The sequence below is a fragment of the Hemitrygon akajei genome, chromosome 19 (assembly GCF_048418815.1).
Source record: "Hemitrygon akajei chromosome 19, sHemAka1.3, whole genome shotgun sequence".
Classification (NCBI taxonomy): domain Eukaryota; kingdom Metazoa; phylum Chordata; class Chondrichthyes; order Myliobatiformes; family Dasyatidae; genus Hemitrygon; species Hemitrygon akajei.
The window spans coordinates 48,849,256-48,861,850 of record NC_133142.1 but is presented as its reverse complement, the minus strand read 5'-3'; the positions used below and the strand labels follow the sequence as shown (position 1 = coordinate 48,861,850).

Below are 12,595 nucleotides of genomic sequence, written 5' to 3'. Positions count from 1 at the left end.
GTGATGACAAATCAAACTGTGGGGTATAAGGGATACTTTTAATACTTTCAAAATGATATTTTTGAACTGAGACCAACAAAACTAGTCCTCAAGAAGGTGATTCTGGCCTTGGAAGCAGATAGTCATTAACCTGGAATTATAATTTTTTGTGAAGGAACCATTTTCCAACAGAGTTCTGCAAATCAGGAAGTCATTCACCCCCTGCCCCACTCTCATTTTGCAGTTGTAGATATTGGGTGTCCTTTGCTGGACAAGCCCAAGGATGTGGGTCAAGACTGAGTAAATGAGATGGGAAGATATAAACCATGCCGTAATTTGTGTTCTCGGTTGATTGCTGGCGTCCTACAAAATTCCTTTGTAGAGTGCGCAGATAATATGCAGGAGACGCAAGGAGCTCAGAAGATGTACTGTCTTTATTTGAAGGCAAATGTCAAATTTCTATAAAGGATGCAGTGCAGACAGCAGTGGTAATTATTGTTTGCAATCAGTAACACTTGCACTACAGGGTTGAAAGAGGCTATAGTAAAACTCTAATGATCAAGCGTCTGATTGATGGTTTTGTTTTAGTTTCAGTTTTCCATGTTCTCTATGGATTCTTTGGAAAAATTGTTCTGTAAAGAGAATCATAAGTAGATACAGGTATATATAGGAGTAGATTCAGTAATTGGAAAACCTGCTGGCCCAGAATCATCAAACTTCAAAGGGTGTGGGTTATTGGCATTTTATTCCTGTGACCCTACACTGGAAGGCTGGTGCACACAGCTAATTCTGTGGGTAAGTGATTGAACAGCGAGAAGCTACAGTAAGTGAAAACGCGGATGTTGCAATGCATGAAACGGAGTCGAGGATAGTAACCACTTTTTTTCTGCTTTACCTTCTTTTGCAAACTAAGTCTGAGGTTCCCTACTGTTGTCATAATGTAACAAGAGATGACGTCAATAGAGCCACAAGTTCTGACCGCGTAGTTGGAAATAGGAACAAAATAAAACCAGGAAAAAGATTTTTAAAATACCCTTGGCATCTTGCCACAAAAAAATCCTTAATTGCACTTCAACCCTCAGCAGAGGTTTCTGATTCAAAAGACATTTATAAAGTACTAGGAAAGTATATGCAAGGTGAAATGATCAGCATAATCGCTTTTCCAGTTATCTCACTGTGAATTAGCAGTTCATTCTGACATCTGTAGGGGAAATCCAGTTGGGTGCAAGAGGTCTCCACTTTTGCTGATCAGCAATAATCATTTCGGACTCTGCGGATCAATGTCTGGAAATGTTTCGTGATGTGGATAAATCAGCCTACTTTCTCCAAGAGCTTTGTAGATCAGTTCCAATATTAGCCGGAGATTACCTTCCTATCTTCAGGAAGGTGTGTATATTATAAAGAAAGGAACAAGACATTTTCAGGAGTTACCGGTTAGAAGCTCAGATTGTAAGTTATTGACTAAATTAGAATATTGCTGAAGAAAATTAACTTTGAATCCCTTCACTCTTTCATATAAAAGTTGATTTTCGTTTTTCAATTAGGGCCAAGTATGGAGTTGGGGTGGTCTTATGTGGCCCCGGTAGTTAGCAGTTAGTGTGACTCTATTACAGCTCAGGGTGTTCCAGAGTTCAGAGTTCAATTCTGGCACCATTCTTTAGGGAGTATGTCCTCCACATGGAGAGTACATGGATTTCCCCTGGGTGCTCCAGTTTCCTCCCACAGTCCAAAGACATACCGGGTTGGTTAATTGGTCTTGTAAATTGTCTCGTGATTAGGTTAGGGTTAATTGGGTTTGTTGGGGATTGCCAGGGCAGCATTGCCTAAGAACAAGAAGGGCCTACTCTATGCTGTATCACTAAAATGAAAAATAAATCTTGCATATCTTCTGCCATTTTCTTTTAACTGTGTATTCAACAGAGTTTGCATAGCATATTGTATTTATGTAAGCATGGATCTAAAAGGAATGATATGTCTCTGCTCCTGTGAAGCACTGGTTATTCTTTGCAATGATAGTGCAAATGCCATCTTTTTATGATGTGTGCTCGCCCCTTCAAGCAGTAGAAAACCACATGAATCTCTTCAGAGTTTCCTAAACAGTGCTGAGTCTGATGTCTGTTTCCCATCTGTTGTTTTTAGAAGATGCAGCATCAATGGCAGAAGAATTGCTCACCACTGATATCTGTCGCCTGGGCAATGGAGAGAACTGTTCAACACTTTACTCCATGGAGAGTAACGGTAAGATGACTTTGGTTTCCATCTGCATGACTGGTGACAGCATGAAGCAACATGCTGTGGTAAAGAGACATTTGCTGGTCACGGAAGTGCAAGGTGTTGCATTTTGGAAAGTTAAATCTAGGGCCCTGTGTCATCTTCTAGAAGAAGGGCCTTGAAGTACAAGTATATCGATTGCTGAAATTGGAGTTATGGGTAGACAGGGCAGTGAGAAGGAGTTTGGCACATTAGCCTTCTTAAGTCAGGGAATTGAATATAAATGATGGGAGTTCTTGGTGCAGTTGTGTGGGACAATGGTGAGGCCACCACTGGAGTATTACATTCAGTTTTGTTTGCACTGTAATAGGAAAGTTTTATAAACTGGAAAGACTGCCGAAAAGATTGACATGCATGTTGCAGGTCTTGGGGGATTGAATCTGGACAGGCTAGGTTTTTATTCCTTGGAACATGTGTAACTTAGGGGTGATCTTATAAAGGTGTATAATATCATGAAGGGCGTAAACAGGGTAAATGCACTCATTTTTCCCATGATTGGAGAATCAAGAACTGGAAGTCAAAGGTTTCCAGATGGTGTCATGTAACACAATGGTCCTGAAAAATGTTGTCTCATTTTTACTGTGTACTGTACCAGCAGTTATGGTCGAAATGACAATAAAAGTTGACTTGTCTTGACTTGACTTAAGGTGAAAGGGGAAAAGTTTAATGGGAACTTTAAGAGCAACATTTTTTACACAAAGGGTAGTATACTATATATGTAATGAGGAGTAAGAAGAATAGTTTCTCTACCTGCCTCAACAACTTTTAAAAACCAGCTGGCGACGTGCATGGATTGGAAAGGTTTAGAAGGTTATGGGCCAAGCACTGCTAATGAGACTAGCTTGGCGAGGGCATCTTGGCTGACATGAGCCAGTTAGGCCGAAGGGCCTATTTCTGTGCTGTTTAAATATCACTCTGTCTCAGGCCTAATGTAGGAATTCTTCTCAATCAGAGTTGCTTTCTGAGAATGAAGAGGACTCGGAGCACACCTGTGAAACCCTGTTTATGTGCATCATTACTGTACTCAGCCATGGGCTGCGAAGTGGAGGAGGTGTAGGAGATGTGCTCAGGAAACCTTCCAAAGAGGTATGGAACATCTTTATATAGTACTGTTAATAGAACAATCATTGGACGCAAATGCCATGCAATTATTCAGACAGCAATAATTTACACATTAGTGACACCAACAATAACTATATAGTTACCAGTACTTTCCGGTGGTCAGATAGTGATCCAGTTGACGTGCTGTGTAGTCTCTACAGCATCTTGCCGTCTCCAACCAAGCAACCTGACATGGCAGACATCACTGCTGTCAGGCATCCAATTTGGATAGATGTCAGTATTAAATGTTGTGGATTTTTTTTTGCTTTTAATAATTAGTAATGTGAACTGCCAGTTAAATCATCAGTTTGCATAAACATTAAGTAAATTTATCAGTTACTTTTGCAAAAAAGGTGAAGTGGAAACTGATGAGGGTTGGATGATGGACAGATGGAACTAATTGGCAGTGTATAGGAGAGCCCAGTGGGTTGAGTGTGGATATCGGGCAGATGGTACCAGGCAGACCAGGGAGACAAAACTGAATGATGATGGGTTGGTGGGGAGAGGAGAGGTGGTGGTGGTGGTAGGAATGGTTTGGAAAAAAATGAGCTGAGTGAAACTGGCTGAATCAGAATGGAGTGCCAGTGTGGTTTATTTTCCACTGTAGTGGAGTTTTGAAGAATGAGAGATAATAAGGTAAAGGAGCAGAATTAGGCCATTCAGCCCATCGAGTCTGCTCTGCCATTCCATCATGCCTGATTTATTGTCCCTCTCATCTCACATCCTCTTGTCTTTGCTCCATAACCTTTGATGCCCTCACTAATCAAGAACGTCAACCTGCACTTTAAATATACCCACTGACTTTGCTTTCACAGGCATCTGTGGCAATGAATTCTACACAATGACTTGGAATTCTTCCTCATCTCTATCATAAATATACATCCCTCTGTTCTGAAGCTGTGTCCTCTGGTCCTAGACTCACCCACTATAGGAAGTATCCTCTCCACATCCACTCTATCTAGGCCTTTCAATATTTGATAGCTTTCAATGAGATCCACCCTTATTCTTCTAAATTCCAGCATTACAGGCCCAGAGCTATCAAAGGCTCCTCATTATATTCTTGTCATCTCAAAATGAATGCCAACATTGCATTTGCCTTCTTATCACCGACACAGCCTGCAAGCTAACTTTTCATGAATCCTGCGCAAGGACTCCCAAGTCCCTTTGCATCTCTGATTTCTGAATTTTCTCCCCATTCAGAAAATAGTGTGTATCTTTATTCCTTCTACCATAGTGCATGAACATACACTTTCCTACACTATATTCCACCTGCCCCTTCTTTGCCCATTCTCCCAATCTAAGTCCTTCTGTAGTCTCCCTGCTTTCTCAACACTACCTCCACCTATCTTTGTATTGTCCACAAACCTGGCCACAAAACCATCAAATCCATCATCCACATCATTGACATATATCGTAAAAAGAAGCGATCCCAACACCACTCCCTGTGGAGCACTGCTAGTCACCTGAAGCCAACCAGAAAAAGCCCTCCTTATTCCCACTCTTTGCCTCCTGCCAGTCAATTAATCTCCTATCGATCTTACTGAAATTTACAAGATTCTGAATGGGATTAACATGGTGGATAATGTTTCTCCAAGTCATAGTATCTGAAGCTCCAAGGCACGGTTTTGGAAGAAGGTATCAACTGTTTATAAGCACCTCATTACACTTCGGAGTCTCTGTATTGAGGTTTGTGGAGGTGCAGAACCTGAGTCCACCTGAGATTGAAATTGCTAAGGGACTCAAAGGATGAGAGGTTATCCCATACAGGAAAGGATAGGTGAGGTAATTGGTCAGCCCTGATCTTATTGGATGGTGGAACTGATATAGGAGGCTTTACGACTTAATACTTTTTCTATTTCTTTGGTTCTTTTTTGAAGCACTTGTCTGCTTTAAACTCTAGCTTAATTAGGTGACTCATTCTTTGCAGGAGCCACTGTTTGCTGCTCGTGTGGTCTATGACCTTCTCTTCTTCTTCATGGTCATCATTATTGTCCTGAACCTGATCTTTGGTGTCATCATTGACACATTTGCTGACTTGAGGAGCGAGAAACAAAAGAAGGAAGAAGTCCTGAAAACTACCTGCTTCATTTGTGGTAGGCCTATAAAGTTTGCTAGATAATAGGGTATCTGAAGAAATGTTAAAATCCTGGTAAATTATTTGAAATTGTTTTATACAAAATTTTCAGAAAATGAGTTGTGAATTTCAGAATGAGAATTTCAGAAAATGAATAACTTCAGCTATCAAGTAAGCATTAAATCAAGGGTTCCCAACCTGGAGCCAACAGACCCTTTAATAATGGTAGGGGTCAAAGACATTAAAAAGTTTGGAGACCCCTTTTCTAAGTAGTCAAACCTAACCAATTCATTAAGACATGCAAGTTAAATATGTAGTTCACATGGCACTAATTCATAATTTTGAATGAAGAAATTGTGTTGATAAGTCTGATCCTCTCTACAATTTCTAATAATGAAGGGGATTGAATTGAAAATTCACAAATTTGGGAGGGGTAGGCATCTTGGATGCAGTTACATTCTTTTCCCCTGTCTTGTAGTTGAGAATGAAGGCATGCAATCTCAAGTTACAGGCAAATTCTTTTCAGAATTAAAGGAGAAAGTAGCAATATAGTCAAGAAAGGTGATTTGCCATTGATTGTTTTGAATGACGGAGCAGGGTCAGAGGACTGAATGGTTTCCTATCTTCTATGTTCTCTGAGTCAAGATGAAAAGACCCAGATGTTGTAAATTGGAAATAAAATGTGCGGCACGCAAATTCTCATTTGTTGAAAACTCAGAAAAATCAACTCATATCAAGAAAGCTTGTTGTTTGCAGTACGTTTAACTTTTAGGCATTGCCGGTATAGATGATGCTGTACAGTAAAAGCGGATGTCACAATATCGAACATTGCAAGCAAAAAACTCAGAACTCTCGAGAGCTGTGTTAAATGTGGCATCAACTTTGTCAGATTACATAATCTTGCTTTTCAAATGACACAAAATATCTGGTGTAATTGTGCATTTACTTACTTGTAAATGAATAGACTTAATGTAATGGATTCATCTGCCACTTGGGAACTTCCTACGAAAATTGTATGACATGCTATTGCATGCATTGGTTGCAGATGCATTTAGTCTCACATTTGTTGATCAGTTAATTCCCTTTTCTAGGTTTGGAAAGGGATAAATTTGACAACAAGACCGTTACATTTGAAGAACATATCAAAGAAGAGCATAACATGTGGCATTATCTGTGCTTTATTGTCTTGGTGAAAGTCAAGGACTCCACAGAGTACACTGGGCCAGAGAGCTATGTTGCAGAGATGATCAAGGTAGGTAACAGCTCTCTAATGCAGAGCTGATTTTCATTGTGACTGATATAAATTTCATACACTAGGTGATGTGCAGCTGTCACCATGTTAAGTGCCTTGTACAAGATGCAGTAAATTCCATGACAATAAACAAATTGGATATTGCATCTCATGAACAAGTTCTTGACTGGTCTGCAGAAGAAAGCATGTTGTCAATCTCTGAAATGAAAGAGTGAACTAATTTATTGAGGCTAAAAATGATTTGCTTTTGTGAGAGAATCGTTTAAAGAACAGTTGATTTTTCAGTGGGAAGGTATTTGGGATATCCATTTGACATATAGTATCTATGTGTGAAAAGTAAGATGTATGAAGTAAAGTTTGATTCAAAGATGTCTGCACTAAGATGCATAAATTCCAAAGGCTTTTAAATGATGAAGCTACTGCAAGTCTAGGATACCAAGGGACATGAAGTAGCATGTGCAACCAGGGTTTGGTTTCTACAAACTGAGATGTCTCTCATAGCTTGTTGCAGGTGGAGATCAGTTGTAAAGAGTTATTTCCCCTTATTCTTTGGAATGTTTTCTTTTTACCACTTTGGCCCTTTTTTAAATTATATGTTGAGAACCAGGCAAGTTGACAGCAAGGATTGAAGGGAGATTGGCATCCTGGAGATGGAAAGAAATGGTATTACTAATTAGTCTATAAGCCTCAATTTTATTGATTAAGGTTAAAATCTTCTTATAGACTTTTTAAAAGAGGACAGAAGAAAGTGCTTGCAGTCAGAAAAGGACTAGACTTTCTCAAGAGGTTGCAAATGCTCGAATATGGAACTGAAAGCAATCTGCTGGAAGAACTCCGGTGGGTCAGGTAGCATTTGTGGAAGGATCTGGACAGTAAATATTTCAGGTCTAGACTTTCATTTGGATTCACATCCCTGACATGAAAGATCAACTGTCCTTCCATTGGTGCTGCCTAACCTGCTGAGTTCCTCCAACAATTTGTTTTTTCCAGGAGATTATAAATGCATTCAGAAGAGCACTATTGTGAAGAGTTAGATGTAGTTAGGTCATGTTATTGTAGGACAACAACTTAAGACTGTTTATCTTCTGTCATCTCTGCCATTCAGCAGGAGCAACACTGACCTTTTACCCTGGCCACTGACCTGCACTAATCTGATCCCCTTCATAGCTCATCATATATTTTGTCTTAAAAAAATTTCTGCCTAGGAAATTCCAAAGATTGATATTGCTCTTGCTAGCAGGTGACCCACCTGCAGTATGTTCATGTAAAGCAATTGAAAAAATTGCTGATTATAACGTGGTGTGTTTAAGAAGAAAGATGGACTTTATGCAATGGCTCTAGCAAAGGATTGGTCATGAAAGTGGGTGGGGGGTAACTTGGATGGGACATTTTTGTCAGTATGGACCAGTCTGGCCAAATCCTTCTGTACTGTCCAGCCCTGGCCACTATTTACTCTAAGCTGCATGAGTGTGAAGCCAAGCAGAAACTGAGATGCTCCTGTGCACATAGCATTTGTTGTCACACAGCTGGGATTTTCTTTTATATGATAGTAAGTAATATAATTTTGAAATCTGTCAATGTAATTACAAAATGCTCTACAACTAGTTATATATTGGTCCATAAGTTTTCTAAATTATAAATGTACTGCGACCTTTACTTTGAAACATTTTGGAGTTTCAATGTATTTGCATCGTTAGTGTTTCAAGTTACACCACCTACAAATTGCAGCAATAAACACAGAATGGAAGTTTGTAGCTCATTGTTAATAAACAGCCAGCTCACTGACCACTAGTGTCAGCGATTCAAAACATTTTACTTTTGCCACTGTGCCTGTCAGTTGTTTAACCTGCCTGATATTGTTTACTTGTGTTGTGAGTTGTGGTTTGTGTTTGTTTGATGTGCATTTTACGGAAAAAAAAACATTTAAAGTGCTGCAGAGTTTTTGGGCCTTCTGAAGGTTTCCTGCTCAGAGAAATGTTCAGTCCACACAGCTGTAAAAACAAAAATAGATTCTATTCTGATTCTATGAGAATGGCATGTACAGCCCTCCTTAGGTTTATGAATAAAAGAAATAGTTAACATGCAGGCCTGGGAAGCAGTTAGAAAGGCAAATGTTATGTTAGTCTTCATATACAATCCATGTTCCTTTCAATGGAGTTTGGAGAGTCCACCCTTGTATTCTGTGTGCTGTTTTGACCTCTAGTAATGAAGAGTTTGGATAGGATCCTGTTAATTAGGATTCTGAGAGAATCTTTTCCACAGTACCATATTTGTCAAAGTAGAGCGGAGAGTGAGTTTATAAACTTGTGGCGCAAAGGATTTTGGGACTGGTGAGGGTGGAGTGCTGTGGGAGGGGTGTGGGATAGGTGGCAAAGAAGGAGTGCCGTGGGGGTGGGGGGTGGGGGAGGCTTGTCGCAGACACACGCAGCCCTGAAACACCAGGGAAGGTCAACTGGTTCCAAACAACTGGTTTATTGATCATTATAGAATGTCTGCCTTCACTTTTTCCCAACCATGATTCCCTCTCCCTGTCTCGTTCCCGTTCAGCCCACAATGGAGGCCCAAATCAGAATCCGGTTCATCATCACTCCTATATTGTACAGCAGCAGCAGTACAAAGCAATATATAAAGTAACTACAGTATTGTGGAAATTCTTGGGCACCCTAGCTGTATATAATGTGCTTCAGGCTTTTGAAGAGAATTTTATTACCTACTTTACATGCTGCATTACTGTTGTAATATTTTCAAACATTGAAGCTCTTCAGCCTGTACCCTCCAAGTTAATGCCTTAAAAAGGAAGGAGTGGTAGTGACAATTGGTGAAGAAGCCTGCCAGTTTACTTGTGTAGTTTCACCAAATATCAGACATTTCTTTGGAGTCTGTTTGGCGTTCTCAATATATAATTACGAGTTGCTCTTCTATTACCAATCTACATGAAGCTTGTAATAGTTGTTTCATCCAAAATGATTGTTGTTTTTGAAAACATCTCTGCTCATTATTGCCTCAACTTATCATTTAGCTGTGGTTGTAAGTACTCCTATCACTGTGATGCTTCCTGCCGGTGAAAGCTATATTAATCATCTATTTTATGTGCAACAGGTATATTGTGCTTTGTTAATCCTGTGAGGATGGCGGATGGGGAAACAAAAATGCATCAGAGTTTGTTTCATATATCAAGACTTGCTACTGATATTCTAATATACATGCAAACATCCTTCAAAGAAACATTTTCTCTGTATATTCCTTACTTGGGGACCAAAGGCTGCTTCCGTGTTCTTAAAATTGATGTTAAAATGTATTTCCATATGCTCGTGGCCTATTAACTTGATGCTCTTGGTATTTGAATGCATTTGAGCTATTTTAGTGCCACTTTGGGGCAGTACTTCTGTAGTTGCATGGAACCAATACTTGAACACATTTCAAATAGCAGAGAAACAATTTTTCCAATGTGGAAACGTTATCTGAAAGGTGACGCTATTGAAGATTAAGTTTTTGACATTAAATATTTTGGAAACCAAGAATAAAATAAAGTATGCTGGAGACTGGAGGTCAAAGACAACTTATCCTGGGGTGAGAGGACTGTGTATGTGTGAAACAGAAGGAGGAATGGGGCATGTGTCACTGTTGTTATTTTGTTGCTTGGTGCATTTTTACGATTCTGTCTTGTATAGTTCTGCTTAGCATTGTGGGCGTCATCTATTTGTGCAAGAATGTGAGGTGACATTTGCAGGCCAGACTCAGCACACCACACCTTAGGTGTATCATTGAGGCAAATTGAGCATTTCACTCTGGTTCTATGTACATGTGATAAAAAATCTGAATAATACTCTGAAATGATAACTTGGGCCCTCACTGCTACTCAGGGCTACCAGGTGTAGCCACTCTTCACCTATGAGTCTTTTGGGGTCATCTATTGCTCCAATGCTCTTGGTGTGGCCACCTCTACGTCAGTGAGACACGACACGGATTGGGGGGCTGCTTCGTTGAGCTATTTAACACAAAATGCAGGATCTCTTGGTGGACATGCATCTCTATTCAACTTCCCATTCCCATACCAGCATGTCAGCTCCTGGCCTCCTCTACTGATGTGCTGAGGCCAACCTCAGACTGGAGGGGCAACACCTCATTTTGTCTGGGTAGAATCCAACCTGACGGTATAAACATTGATTTCTCTAATTTCTGGTAATCACTCCTCTCCCACCCCGCACCATTTCTCTTTTATCAGTCCCACTCTGGTTATCCTCTTACTCCTCTCCCATCCTCATGACCTTCCCATTACCTCCCTCTGGTTCCCCTCCTCCTTCACTTCATTCCATGGTCCACTCTATTTCCTATTAGATTACTTCTCCTTCAGCCCTTTACTTCTAGATTTCACCTCTCATCTTCTCACATCACCTCCCCTCCCCCACGCACCCACCGTCCCACTCAGCTTGTCTAACCCATCGCTCACCAGCTTGTGCTTCTTCCCCTCTTCCTTCTCCCCTTCCCCCACCTCCTCTTTCTGTCTTCTACTCCCTTCCTCTCCAGTCCTGATGACGGGTCACAGCCCAAAGGGTCATGTGTTTATTTCCTTCCATAGATGCTGCCTGATCTGTTGAGTTGCTCCAGCATTTTGTGTGCTGCCCTTCCTTTGAATATTGAATCAAATTTCAGCCTTGAACGAAAAAGCCATAATGAATAATGATCAATGATAGTCACAGCATTTTGTTTGTAAATGCATGTACGTAATTGGTTAAACTTTGTCCAGTTAGCCTGAGTGGTAGTTGATGTGAAGTAACCATCTCATGTTTAAACAAAAAAGGTCACATAACAAGGAAGTTTAAAGACTCTGATGTTTGGCACCTGGAATCTCAGGATTCTCAGGAACCTCGGCAGTGCGGATCATATCCCTGGAGCCTTGAGAGTAACATGTTTGACTTGACTGACTGCCAACTCATAAAGCAAGGCAGTGGGTACATTCACCTTCCTCTGAAGCAAACGAAAGTATGGTCATACTCGCTGCAAATCTGCTCCTTCAGCTGGCCTCACTGCATGATGTTGCTCTCTGCCATCACTGAGATGAGGCTCCTGAGACATGTGACGTGGGTCATGGTGAACTCCTGGAAAAGTCACCAACATGGCCTTTGACCTCCCAATGAAACAAGGGTTTGAAGGTCAAGGTCTCAAAACTGTTGCAAAACTTGTAGTTAACTAGGTAACAGGGATCCCTGCCATCCTGTATACTTCTAAGATGAGGGCCACCTAACATAACATGTTGAAAGTACTGGAATGAAACGCCAAATGCCAACTGCAAAACCATCCAGGGATACCAGAAGGATTATCAAACCTACGTCAGCGTCCTCACCCGTGCAAATATTTTCAATGTTGAGGTTATTGTCTGGTTTGGTGATGCATGCTCTCACAATATATGAAAGTTCATTGAACTGTCAGGTCAGCAGAAAAGGTCATTGGCTGCAAATCAAATCAAATGATTGAATTTAATATCAGAGAATGTAATCAGTATATCTGTCTACCATCGTTGTAAGACCTGCATGTGACCAGCACAATGAAGCAGGCAGGAAAAATCATTGAGGACACTACCCACCTTGCAAACTGTCTTTTCCCAAAGCTCCCTTCTGAAAAGTACTATACGGCTATTAAAACAAAAACTTCACACCATTTTAAAAGTTCTTCCCACAGGCAATTAATCTGATCAGTCATTCTCGTTAGTTCCACAACCCCCGTCTATTTTTTACCCCCATCACTGCACTGCATTGTAAATACTTGTAAAAGTATGCTGGTATTTTTGTAATGGTGCAGATTTTATTCTGTATCCATGCTTTAACTTTAGATTTTATACAATTCGTTATTCTTTATGATTGTTGAATATGTTTGTTTTTTGTTGTATGTCCTGACCAACACACCACAGCAAATTCCTA

The 12,595-nt window shown here is 40.4% G+C and overlaps 1 protein-coding gene across 9 annotated transcripts in view; it reads left to right on the top strand.

Moving 5' to 3' along the window:
* Window positions 1–12,595, top strand: part of itpr1b (inositol 1,4,5-trisphosphate receptor, type 1b) — a 532,858-nt gene that overhangs the window by 421,259 nt on the left and 99,004 nt on the right. For all 9 annotated transcript variants that reach the window (XM_073072453.1, XM_073072460.1, XM_073072457.1 and 6 more), the window contains 4 exons: window positions 2,119–2,217; window positions 3,203–3,336; window positions 5,279–5,444; window positions 6,517–6,677. In XM_073072453.1, the coding sequence (XP_072928554.1) occupies window positions 2,119–2,217; window positions 3,203–3,336; window positions 5,279–5,444; window positions 6,517–6,677 (560 nt within the window). The remainder of the gene's footprint in view (window positions 1–2,118; window positions 2,218–3,202; window positions 3,337–5,278; window positions 5,445–6,516; window positions 6,678–12,595) is intronic.